The sequence below is a fragment of the Gopherus flavomarginatus genome, chromosome 14 (assembly GCF_025201925.1).
Source record: "Gopherus flavomarginatus isolate rGopFla2 chromosome 14, rGopFla2.mat.asm, whole genome shotgun sequence".
Classification (NCBI taxonomy): domain Eukaryota; kingdom Metazoa; phylum Chordata; order Testudines; family Testudinidae; genus Gopherus; species Gopherus flavomarginatus.
The window spans coordinates 33,427,799-33,440,742 of NC_066630.1; the positions used below are offsets into that span (position 1 = coordinate 33,427,799).

At 39.0% G+C, this 12,944-nt stretch overlaps 1 protein-coding gene and 1 long non-coding RNA gene across 2 annotated transcripts in view; one reads left to right on the forward strand and one right to left on the reverse strand.

Annotated features, from left to right (window-relative positions):
• The window catches only part of NFATC3 (nuclear factor of activated T cells 3), a 163,994-nt gene that overhangs the window by 135,473 nt on the left and 15,577 nt on the right, over positions 1-12,944 (forward strand). Inside the window, 1 exon segment of the mRNA XM_050922682.1 lies at positions 1,149-2,201. Coding sequence (XP_050778639.1) covers positions 1,149-2,201 — 1,053 coding nt within the window.
• LOC127034180 (uncharacterized) overlaps positions 1-12,944 on the reverse strand; it is a 240,628-nt gene that overhangs the window by 70,621 nt on the left and 157,063 nt on the right. The window lies entirely within an intron of this gene.

The following is a 12,944-nucleotide window of genomic DNA, read 5'->3' on the forward strand; positions in this document are numbered from 1 at the left end:
GCAGCAGGTGTTAAGAGTAGGACAGAGAAGAACAGGGGCTGCTGCTTCGGTGATATTGGGAACAGCACATTACATAGCAGGTGATGGGGGACTGGATAGCAGGGATAGGAAATGGGGCTCAGCCAAGCTTTCTGGTCATTGCCTGTTCCCCATAATTGGGGCCCATCCAAATGTCCATTCCTAGCTACTCCTCTGCCACATTCCACTATACAGACTGTCAGACTGGATAGGGGAGGTAAATGGGAAACTGTCCTTCTTACCTGTGAATTTGCTGTCTTATACATTGCATGTTTCATATTCTGGAATACCCAGAAATGGTTTACTTCAGAACTGAAGTAGTTGGATCTCGCCTCTGGTTTCCAAGGTTAAAAGGGAAAATACATGTTTGCATAAGAAATATCAGTATATTTCTGAAGGCTCTGTTACAAGATTTGTTTGTTAATATTTGGTGGCATTAATGTATTTAGTTAGTTAGTATTTTCCAGCTTTGCAATATGTCATTATGGTGTATAATTGACAGTATAATTGGTTCTAGCGTAGGGGATCTTATGGCATAGTTAAATCACACCCCTAGCCAACATAGCTGTGCTGGCAAAACTTTTACTTTTTAGATCTGCAGAGGTATAATTTGGAGCCTCTGGTAATAGTTTCATAACCCTTTCCCCTGTATGTGGGGGTTGGTTCTGAACTTCTTGTCAGAATCTTGTCAGTGAAGCTCACTGGTTGGCCCCTAGTGTCCTTTATGAACTCAGATCTACTGAGCTTAGGTCCCTGACCAACAATAGTACAGTAACACCCCACCTTCCCTCAAGCCAATACAAAGCATAGGGCAGTAGTTCAGAAGATGGAGACAGTGGGGGTTACTGATGAGGAAAGAGGGAGCTGAAGGAAAACACTGAGTAGATAAGAAAAAGGGAAAATGTTTCAGGCATAGAGGCCAGCCAGCATGACAAGAAGCACAAATTCAAGAATGGAAGAGAAAAATTGAGTGAGACAAAAAGAATGGTAAGGGGTGGGGAAAACAAGTCGAGTATATAAGAAACCCAACAGTAGTGGCATAGCATTTACACATACGTGCTATGTACTGAGTTGCATTATAGTGAAATAGAATTGTAAGGTATAATTTTGATTTTTATTCATTTTTCTAGTTTTAATGAAACAAGAGCACGGAGATGAAATGGATTTGACTGCTGTTCCATCTTTGTCGTTGCCTCATACTGGCAGTGTTCAGGGCCTGCACTCCATCCGAACTCAGCTGTCTTCAGCAGATCCAGGGCACTCGCACGATAGTTTACTGTCTGCATCACCCAGGAGCCTTGTGTGCCCAGTTCAGCAACCGTATACATCCATGGTGACATCAGCAGTATCCCATCTGTCTCACATACAAGGTAGAAACATCAGTCCAGGTGATGAGTGTCATGTTTTGCCTCCTGTGGTTCACCAGTCTTTCCAAGTAACATCAACACCTCCTGTGAGGCCTTCCTACCAGCCTATGCAATCTAATGTTATGTACAATGGGCAACCTGGTCTTCCCATGAACTCTGCCTCCAGCCAAGGATTTGACGCTATTTCATTTCAACAAGATGCAGCTGTACCTCATTTGATAAATCTTAGCTGCCCACCTCTGCCACCAATGCAGTACCATTCTTCAAATTCTGGCTCAGTGACAACTTCATGTACAGTAGGGCATCCTTTGGCACATCCAGCTCATTCAGGACAGTCATCACCTCATCTGCAGTCAATGGGATACCGCTGTCCAAATAGTGGGCAGGGTTCTCTCTCTTCTGCAATGAATCAACCCCTTGGGCAACCTTCCCCTCAGTTGCCGCAAGTCACATACCATTCTGCAAACCCAGGATCTGCTTCATCACCATCCCCAACAGCTTCTCATCCTTTGGTCCATTCTCCACTGTCAGGGCCAGCTTCTCCTCAACTGCAACCTATGCCGTACCAGTCTCCTAGCTCAGGACCTGCCTCATCCCCTCCCCCAACAGTTGTAAGTCACTCAGGACAACACTCCCCTCAAGAACATAGTCCTGGATTGGAAAGTCTTCATGCAGCTTCATCTTTAGTACATCACAGTGTATGCGAATCATCTCCATTTTCATCAGACGGGATAGCTGTTAACGTTAAGCCAGAACCTGAAGATCAAGAGTTGAATTTTCAAACAATTGGATTGCAAGACATCACGCTAGATGATGGTAAGTGGATATAATTTTGATGGCTGGGATTTTGTAAGATACTAGTGACATTGGAGCAATAATGTAAGCAACATATTTTCAGAAGAACAGTCTCTCTTTTACAGGCATAGCTTCCATCCACAAACTTGTAGTCACATTTTTGTCCCCGGCAGTGCCTGTTGTATACGTACTGCACATTAGGTATAATTCCTGTAATTAGAGGTAGTAAGTGCTCTTCCTTTGATTTTCACCTACAATTGGTTTTATGAGCACAAAATCCCTTCTAAAAATTTACCCTTTACCATTCAGGAACATTATACATTCATCCTTCTACATGAGGAATTAGTTTTAAAACACTTCTGTTTGTAACTTGTTGATTTGATGCTACTGTGTCCTTTTGTTACTTGGAGTTACTTAAACGTAATTTGGAGCCTTTGACTAATATCTTGAAATTCAAACTCCGGAAGAATACAATTCTAACCCTTAGTGATGTCAACGCTTTATTCGTCCACCATTTGCAATAGGCTAGATGCTGAGAGAAATCAAACTTAAGAGGCCTGTTTAGGTTCATTTGCTAAGCATGTGACAGTCGTTTAGTGTGACACGGACTAGGTAAAAATGCCCCAGTTTAGATGGACAAACCTAATGCCCAGGCCAGTTCTGTTTGAAACTAAAATGTTATCTAAATTTCAGGACTACCTTGAAATCTGATAAGCATTTGAGCATGGGCCGGAGCCCAGGTTCTGGGTCTCTGTAATATGGGGAAGGTCCCGTAGCCTGGGCTCCAGCCTGAACCCAAATGTCTACACTGCAGTTTTATAGCCCTCCATCCCAGCCAAGTCAGCTGACAGAGGCCAGTTGTGGATGTTTTACTGCAATGTAGAAATACCCTCAAAGGCTAGAAGCTTTTTTAAATGAAAGCTTAAATTCTACAAAAGTTGATCAGTAAACCCACCACTTACCATGGGACATTCACTACACACCAGCTGGCAAGGGGTGCATGGATTTGACAAGCCTAGTAGTAGAACCTAGTTAATCTAATAATTAATCCAGACAAAAACTGTGCGCTCTACATCTCAAAGATTTAATAGAATGTAATGGTGAAGTCTGCCTTAATTACTTTTTATAAACTATAAATAGTACATGAAGGTGATACTTATCTAGTACTAATAATAACTGCCCAATTATCTAACCATCTTAATTCATCAGCTAATAATTTTCAAGAATTGTTAGGTTGCAAGCTGCCTCCAAGTAATTCATGAAAATCAGTGAGTCTACTACATATCGTTTTTTGGTATTTGTGTAACTTTAGTTTTTAAAAAACATTAAAGTACTAAAACTATGGTTATGTAATTTCCTATTGCCTAGAAAACAGTTCTCTAACAGATTGCTCTTAAAGAGACACTAGATTCTTAAAATTTCTTTTAACAAAATTAGTACTAGTGAAAGGTACGAGGAACTAGATCCACAATTTGCCTCTTGAACAGCAAAAGTCCAACGTTTAGACCCTATTGACATTCTCAAAACTCCTGCTCAGTTTCTGTCTAACCCTGTAGATAGCTCCATTTCCATTGGTAGGTTTGAGCAAAGCTACCTATGTCCTGATGCTATTCCACCGCAAACAGCAACAGTGACTTTTTTGTGAATCTACTAATTTGCCATTATATTTCAAACTCAATTTTTCAGGTTGTTTCTGTTCCATAAAGCATGACTTGTTTTGCACTAAAATTTTCTGTGCTGTTTCAGTTGAAGAAAACAGAATTTTAAACTTGCCATGAAGTTGAACCTTGGTGAAAACAAGGGCTTCTGACATGGCTTGTGAAAAAGTTCAGTTCAAAAATATGCAGCTGTTAGAAAAATTGCATGGTGCATCTGTCTGACACAAGCATGCATCAAGTTCAGTCTTTGAAATACGCAGTTAGTGAAGGCAGTCGCTGGAATTAACATAATAAATTCACATAAGAACTTTCCAAGAGTACAACTGACCTCATCTCCAGACACCAAGAAGTTTTGGTTCAAGGTAACACATGGAATGAAATCAACAAGTTGAAAAAGCATTGTTTTTGGTAAAAGGGATCTGTGCCTGATTCCTGCTCTCCAGTTTGTATCTGAAGCTGGCTCAGCTCTTAAGGTGGTTGTTCTTGAAGGCCTAGATTGCAGAAGCCAACTTTGCAAGTAATGTACTCAACCAGTAAGAATATCTTCCTTATCCTCTGCCAGAAGTCAGATGTCTTATTTATATGTGGTGACAAAAATTGACTTTTTTGAACTTTCTTCTATGGCAAATTCACCCTGTTGTTAAATTCTATGTTCTAGAAATGGAAGAATCTCCATTTAGCTGTCCCACTATGGGGGGCTACTTTAAGCATAATTGACTAAGCATGTCTGCAAAATGTTACATTTAGCCCTGGGAGTCTGTCACTTAGAAGAGCACTGCTTTCCTTGGGGCTTGTCTGTGCCAGCATAGTTAAAACAGAAAAACTCCTCAAGTGTAGATACAGTTACACAGCTATAAATGTACTTATACAGATATGGTTATTCTGGTCAGGGGTATAATAAATTATACTGCTAAAAGGCACCTGTAGAACTGCATCCATGCATGGCCTTTTACTGATAGCTAAGTTGGCAAAAAATCACACCCCTGAACTACATAGTTATATTGGAAAATGTCCACTGTAGACCAGCCCTAAGTGTGAGAGATGCTCCAGAATACAGCAATTTGTGAAATATTGGAACATTTCTAAACGTCTCAAGAAGCCTTGTGATATTCTCCATTCCAAGCAGTTGAAGGGGTTGAGGATCTCTGATCTGATGGCAGAGGCCCAGGAAATTGGGAGTCATCTCCCCAAGGTGGGATTATGATTATTTAGCATACATCACAGGCCTAGTGTCACAATCTAGGGCTGCTTATGCTCTGTTTGGTCATGCTGTGTAGTCTAAAATGCTTGCCTGTGATTAGTTCAGAAGGATGTCCTCTAAAACTGATTGCTATCCCTTGCGCTAGGGCAGGTAGACTTGGGGTTGCCTCCTCCACTTGGCTCTGTGGGACCCTCTTCTCTTAAAGGCAGGCCCTTCCTCTTCAAGGTGTCCAGACACTACATGTGGGATACTGTCTTAGTTTCCCTTTTTTACCCACCTAGGCCTGAGGTTCTCATGTTTCTGAATGTGGATCTGACCCCTCATTCTTATCATATTGGTACCTACCACTTCTCCTCTCACCACCTACTTCAGAACTTGCTCTCTCCACTGGGACTCTCAGAATTGCCTTGCTGTTTAAAGGAAAGACTTCCCAGTTTGTATGAGGAAGGCTAAAGAAATGCAGGCTAAAATGCTTCCTCTGTGGAGGAAGACCTGAGGTAGACCTCAGTTCTTTTGATTTTCTTGAGATAACGGCAAGCTTTGTTAATTTTCAAAGGGTGAATGTTCACTCAGAAAAGATCAGTCCTCCCTTTTTCTCTTGGTTGATAAACAGGTTTACAGTTGTTATATTAATGCCTTTTCATCCTCTCGCCTTCTGTCACTCCATACTACCTACACACACATCTAAAGTAGAAAGAGCTCTGTTTCCAGATACAGTTCCTGGAGCTACTGCAGAGAATTTCAGAAAAATCCATCAACCTTAATGACTTAAGTCTTCTTTTGGAGCAGACTACAAAGCTTTCATAGCGCATAACCATAGATACTACAATGGCCAGTTTTGTAGAAGCGGTTCAGGAGCGTTTAAGCTGAAATAAATAAATAGTGATGTGGCAGTGAAAATTGTGATATTTGATATTGTAAAATAGCTCTTCTATTTCATATGCTTTTTAGATTTACAAACTAAAATGGTTGGTTTTACAATTGTTCGGAAAAATGATATATTTAAATGTCACAGATATTGAGCACCTCACTTTAGAGTTGTAGCTTTATGCTTAGAATACTGTCATGTCCCAAAACCTGAAAACCATTCAATTAATGTTGAAATTGTCCTGAAAATAATTAACAAAAGGCTGCTGTTCACCTTTGAACTGATTTAAGCATCTGTATAATCCCATTTACCTTTTAGGTCCCCTGAAATCCAGACAATCAGTAATGCCATTTGTGAATCTGCATTCCACTAGGCTGATGACTTCACGCCCATCATGCTTATGCAAGCCTAAGAGGGGTGACAAGTCCCCCTGTTGTCTTTTTTCCATATTGTGCAATTTTGCAAAAAGCTTCTATTTAGAGTATATATCCCAAGGGTAAAAATAGTATGTAGGAGTGTGGGGGGGAAACACCACTTGCACTGTGTGTGTACAGGTATGCACACTGTACTGTCTATAGCAGACTTTCATGGTAGATCTGGTGTCGCAGATCGGAATCTGGCAACCTGCATTTCAAAGAACTTCAAATTCATTTATTTTCTTTAAATTCTGTTGTATATATCTCTTTGCAATCAGAAATGCATTGAATATAAGAAGGAATTTAAATGCCAAATTACGATTTATATTACAAATAACTACTAACAGAGCTAGAAAAAGCTTCACTTAAATTTTACCTTTTGGAAGATGTGGCAGTTTCAAAGCCAACTATATATTATGTACCATTCTAAATAGGGAATGGCTGTGTGTTCCTGAAGATCAATGGTGTTCCATTTTTAAAAACTTGTGCACATTGGCCATCTCAGAACCATTGGTCATCTGAGCTGGTAAAACTGATAGCAGGTTGCATAAGTACAAGTAGTTCTCAAGGTCTCTCACAAGTTGACATCCTTTTCTTCCCATTGACTCAAACCACCCTTTTCCCTACACAGCGTGTGAGATCCTTCAGATGATGGAGACAGAGGGTTGGAGATTGCTTGACTGAAGACAGTAGGGTTCAGCATTTGATTTAGTCTTTGCCATCCATATACATCCATCACCCTCTGACACAGTCCCTTGTGTGCCCTTGCCCCAGGACAAGTGTCCCAGATTTTCATCTTGAAAATCTGGTCATTCTTGTTCAGAATGTTTGCAGCAGTGAGTTAAGTTGAGGTCTGCAGCTTCTCCATTTTTTTTTTTAATTCTATTAACTTGTAGCAAATTAACAACTTTTGTGGCTTTCCAGTTTACAACTGTGTGTCAAATTTTAATTTATAAAATGTAATACTCTTTTAGATCATCTGAAACTTAAGCTATTGAGTATTTCTGAGTGTGCATTATGTAAATTCCATTTTTTTTTGTGGATTTGGGTAATGTATATAATTGTAGTTAATCATTTTTAGGAGGTTCTATTAACCATGGGGTGTGTTTAGTATCAGATTATGATAACCTTTTCGCTAATCCCCTTTCACTTCCTTATGTGTTGTATCCTCGTTACGTAAAGGTGGAGATTAGAAAACAGATCTGGATTTTCTAGAAATCATAACTAGATCTCCTCTAACAATTTTCTGTGCATAAAATTTTGTAAGCTCCTTTGTAAGATACAGTCCATATCTAGAGTTAAACTTTTTACCCTAATTCAATTTCCTATAACAGTATTGTGATCAATAATTTATCATCTTTTAGGAGATATGTTCAGTTGTGTGAAAGCACCGATGATGATTCAGATCCTTAGCTAGCTGGTCTAGGGATCAATACTGTTACCTAGAGAAGCTGTTCACCAGCTTTCACAGATTGAGTCTATAGTAACTTTCACAGAATTGCAATAGTAAGAGCAAGACAATTTGAATGTATTGAAAAGTGAACACTATATATAAAAATTACAATACAATACACAGTCAGCAAATTAGTAGTATTTATAGTACATTTAAACTAGGCTGTTACAAAGTGTCATGAATGCTGAAGTAAGAAATCTAATACTTGAAAGTCCTGCTTAAGAAATAAGGGACAAAAACTGCCTCCTTTAGACTAGTGTTCTATAAACTGACTTCTGATTTTTGCAAAACATACTGTAAGGCTCTGTACTTTGCAGTCCATTGGGCCTTAGCTTTGTTGCAGGACTTCAATTTCTGTTATAGACAGAGGCTGAATTTATAGTATCTTACTATAACTGGAAAATATTCAGAAATGAGGTTCTTTACTGACTATACTGTACTTGCATTGTTTTCATTTTTTTAATTGTATTGTAATATTTCCTTTCATCTCATTTTGCTGCCTAAAATTAGCATACTTCAAAAAACTGGGGCGTTTTGCAATAAAATAGAGTGCTATACCCTTTCCTGATTGCTTTCTGGTAAGTACAGTGGGCGATATGAGGGGTTGGAAGTGGGGCAGCATTAGCAGTTGGCATATTCTGGAAGGAAGATGAAGGGGGATCCTGATTGCAAATTGGGAAGCCAAGATTAGCCAGCAAGAGGTGGAGTGAGAGAGAGGCTAGATAAATGCTGTTACAATTTGTCTGTCACTTTTTTGTTGAGGGTACAGGACCTTGTCCACACAGACTCTAAGGCAGTGGCTCTCATTCTTTTTTGTTTTTTGTTTTTTTTTACTGGTGACCCCTTTCACATAGCAAGTCTGAGTGTTACCTCCCTCCTCCCCCCTTCTAAATTAAAAACACTTTTTTTAGTATGTTTAACACCATTACAAATGCTGGAGGCAAAGCGGGGTTTGGGGTGGAGGTTGACAACTCGCAACCCCCCATGTAATAACCTCGCAACCCCCTGAGGGGTCCCGACCCCTAGCTTGAGAACCCCTCTTCTAAGGGCTGATCTACACGGTGCATTAGTCCACACTAAAGCAGTGTAAATTCTAGTGTGTATTAACATGTTACTCGCTAGTGGCCCATGTGGACCCTGCTGATGCGCACTTATTTTTAGTGCATGCCAGCAGGGTCCACATGGACCAGTTAGTCCATTAAATGCTCATTGCTGTTGTGCATTGCAATTCACACCCTTCTGGTGCAGACTAAGGCACCCTAAGACTTTAATTAAAAAATATATCTTCTAGATGATGATGATCTAAACCTTGAAATTGTCAAAGGCAGTATGTCCTATATTTTTTTTAACAGTCTAACGTAACTTAGTCAACCAGGTCCTTCACAGTTTGCTGTTACCCTATGCCCTCTTTTGATCACAAACCAATAGAATCACAGCCAGTTGTTTCCCAGTAGAGAAGGATGTGGGTTAATTATAGCCTGGCCTGCTGCTGTAGTGAAAGTTGACACTATAGCACTTGCTGGTTATGTGCAGTGAAAGATTAAGCTAAATATATTACACTAACTAATCTTATGTAGTTACAGGGACTCTTAACAACATACCCACAACTGTTACTGCTCTACATGTAAATGACAAGTGGAAGGCCAGTATCAGAGGAAACATGCTGTAGTCTTCCCTTAACGTTCTTGAGGATTACTGGTAATCTTAATAAATCCATAAACATTATAATTCAGTTAAAAAGTATAGTTATTTAAAATAAATGTATCCTGTACAAAACACAGCATATCTCTACTTTATTTGCTAAAAAAGAATGATATTCATTTCAATTTACCCATGCTGCACTAGACTGTAAAATGTAGAGAGTGTGCAGACTGTAAAAGTTTATGCTGCATGGCCTTCACAGCACCCAGTGGGGTGCAGGGGACCACTCACAAACCACATTGTTGGATTCTGATTCACTTCACTGACTGCAATTTTTAACTGGGTGTGCGTACCCAAAACAGTGTCTTCGGATGGTCTCAAATAACTTAATCTTATAATGCCTTCACTACCCTAAACAAGTATAATTGATTCTTGCCCTTCTTTTCCCCCTACCCGTGGAAGGTTAATTTATCCAGATGGTGTGTCTTTTTTTCAGTTCAATGGACAAGGAATTTATCTCCTAATTGAGGGATAGTTTGACATAAAAGCACCACCATTCTTTTACTATATAGTTCAGGGGTACCTTAAGCTTTTTTTTTGTCTCATTTTAAGGGAGTGTCAAATTTATCTAAAATCATATCATGTAGTGGAATATTTTTGAAGAAATTCCTTTTTGAATCCACCTATTTATAAATTATTTTAATTTATTAACACTAATTGTCAGTGAATATAATATGTGAATTTAAGGTAGAAAACATATCAGAAATATGGATTTGTCGGTCAGTTCACACTATATACTTCTGTAAGTGTACATGGCTTTAATGTACGCAGAACAAAGAACAAAATCCCTGCATCAAAGTACATATTCTAAAGGGCTGTAACTTTGCTCACTTGTGGTTCATGGTACTTGATATCACAAATTAAGGGCACTTAATTCCAGAAAGAGCATGACAGGAAAGCCCTTATAAATATAAAATATGCATTATGTGATGAGCAATACATAGTACAGTAAAATGCCTGAGAGCTCATTGCTATCAGTGATAGCTCTGCCAGGACACATTAACACCTCATAATCACAACTGTATATAAAACTAATTTCAAAGAGTGTTATCACTGAACAACTAGCTCAGTTCAGCCTCCTTTCTATTGATGGAACGTCTGAGCAGATCAAAACTTCCCTATTTATTCATCATTAGTATTTACTTTATGAATTGTTAACTCTTACCTCTATGGATTTATTATGCACAGTATGATGCATTAGTCTAAAATCAGGCTGTGTTGATTGGTTGTGATTTGGTCAAAAAAAACTCACATTGTATTTCCAGGGCTGCTGAGAGTGGGTTCGGTCCCTGATGAAAAAAAAATTTTGGGCCCTCCAGCAAGGGCAGACCAGCTAAACAGGCTCGACGAAGCCAGGCCCCGGTAATTCTCCCCCCCCCCTCCCCCAATCAGCCCTGGGTATTGCTTCTGTCTCTCTTTTCTGAAGTATGAGGAATTTTCTGTAATCAAAGATGACCTTCAGATTACCCCTCTGGAATTCTCAGGCAGAATTAATACTTAAGAAATAAGTGTTTTTACAGATCTTAAACCTTTTCCTTTCTGGGCTGCCCAGGCCCTGGATAAGGCATCATTGTTAAAGAAAATATTTTTAAACTAGCTGCTAAGGTTTATTTTCTGTCTGCTGTGTTACTTTGTGACTGTGATAAATTAATTTAATTGTATGTATGTGTGCATAATCCTAGCTGCCAAGTGTACTGATGGTTGTCTGAACCATTTAGTAGGTTCTGTGCTAAAGTTCTGAGGTTCTCTGGTCAAGTTTCATATCCCATTTAAAAAAAAAAAAAAACACTACTTGGGTGTGTATACTAAAGAAGGCAAATTTAAGATTCTATTTTCTGCACGTTTTAATAGAAGTAAATAAATCATTCAAATGTTCATGCAAAGCAAATGTAAGAGGTGGATACAGCTGAAGCATTTTTTAATTTGAGCAAATGCTGTCTGAAGAATTATCTGTAGGATTTACTCAGTCCCAAGTCAAGATTGTCAGTGGTGATTTTTAGTACAATACCTTTTTTTTTTTTCTTTTTTTTTTTTTGTGCCTGACTTTTCAGAAAGTGCTGATCACCTATCCACCCTTTAGGTCCCTAAATTAGGTACTAATCACATGTGGAAACTATTCAGTTGGGCCAAGATTTAAGAAACAAAACAGGCACGCTTCTCCCACGTTTTTCTCAGGGCTTGTCTGCCCCTGGAGTTATTCAGGAATAACTATTCTGGGATCGTGATGATTTCTGAATAACCCCATGTATGGATACTTATTCCAGATTAACAGTGTCTTGTTCTGGATTATCTTAATCCAGTTTGAAATTGTTCTGCTAGTTTGAGGTGAAGTTATTTTTATATCCCTGCTTATTCCTGTGAGTGGTGATCTTTGGGGAGATGATCTGTTTTATTTCCCAGTGGGCCTGAATTACCTCATACAACATTTCTCGTATCGTGTTTACCATACAATTTTTCTAGCTAGTCTCTTTCAAGTGTTTGATTCCAAGATCCCCTACTCTTCTTAAAAAAATAAAATAAAAAAGGCATAACAAAAAATATTCACTATCACCTGAACATTGGAGCTATCTTGCACACATTAGAGGGTCAGAAATTCCAACTATTCTTTCATCATAAAGAACAGAGAGGCAAGACCCATTTTTGACTTCAGATATCAAGTAGCCAAAATTCTGGATATAGACACTGAATTGTCCCCTGGATTGATGGCAGTTAGAACCAAACTGTAGCCACAAAACTTACGGTTGTGTTTTTGTATATTGCTCAATCACATAAGAGGCTCCTCTAGACTATGCTGGATACCTGGCAGTTTCCTCCTCTTTATCTTGGTTTCTAAGCACTTTTTCCAAGGTGTAGTGGTAATGGTCACCCCTGAACAGGGTTTGTGTTATTCCATACCTGAATGATTGGCTCATCCAAGCAAGATCACAGAGACTGGCACAATATAGCAGAGATCTTGGTCATGTCAAGTCCTTAGGATTAGTGTTTAATCTTAAGAAAGTTTCTTTGTTATTGCAGAAACCCCCCACTTCTGCACTACAGCTGCACAAAATCAGAGGGAGGATCAGAAAAATTTCGACAATAGAGAATTATCAAAGCTAAATCCATTCCTTCTTGGACTTGGTAGGATCCCTAAAACAGAGAATTGGCCTCATAGTAAGAGCAAAATTATCTCAAAGTTTCACAGATAGTCCTTCATATCTCCAGCAGACTTTCATAATGGACATGAATTTTTGGGGCACACTCTGCATCAATGGCAAACCAAGCAGTGTATTCATGAAGAAGAAAAGACTACATATGAATATATGGAAACAGAGAGATGGCAAGTTGGCATTGACGTCTCTTCAGGATGTGTTCAGTATGATAGTGTGAACATTGAGATTGATAACAACATGGTAGTAATTTCTCAATTGCCAGGGGAACAGAGAAGCACACTTTTCAGTGAACAGTGCTCCTTTCTTATATTCATA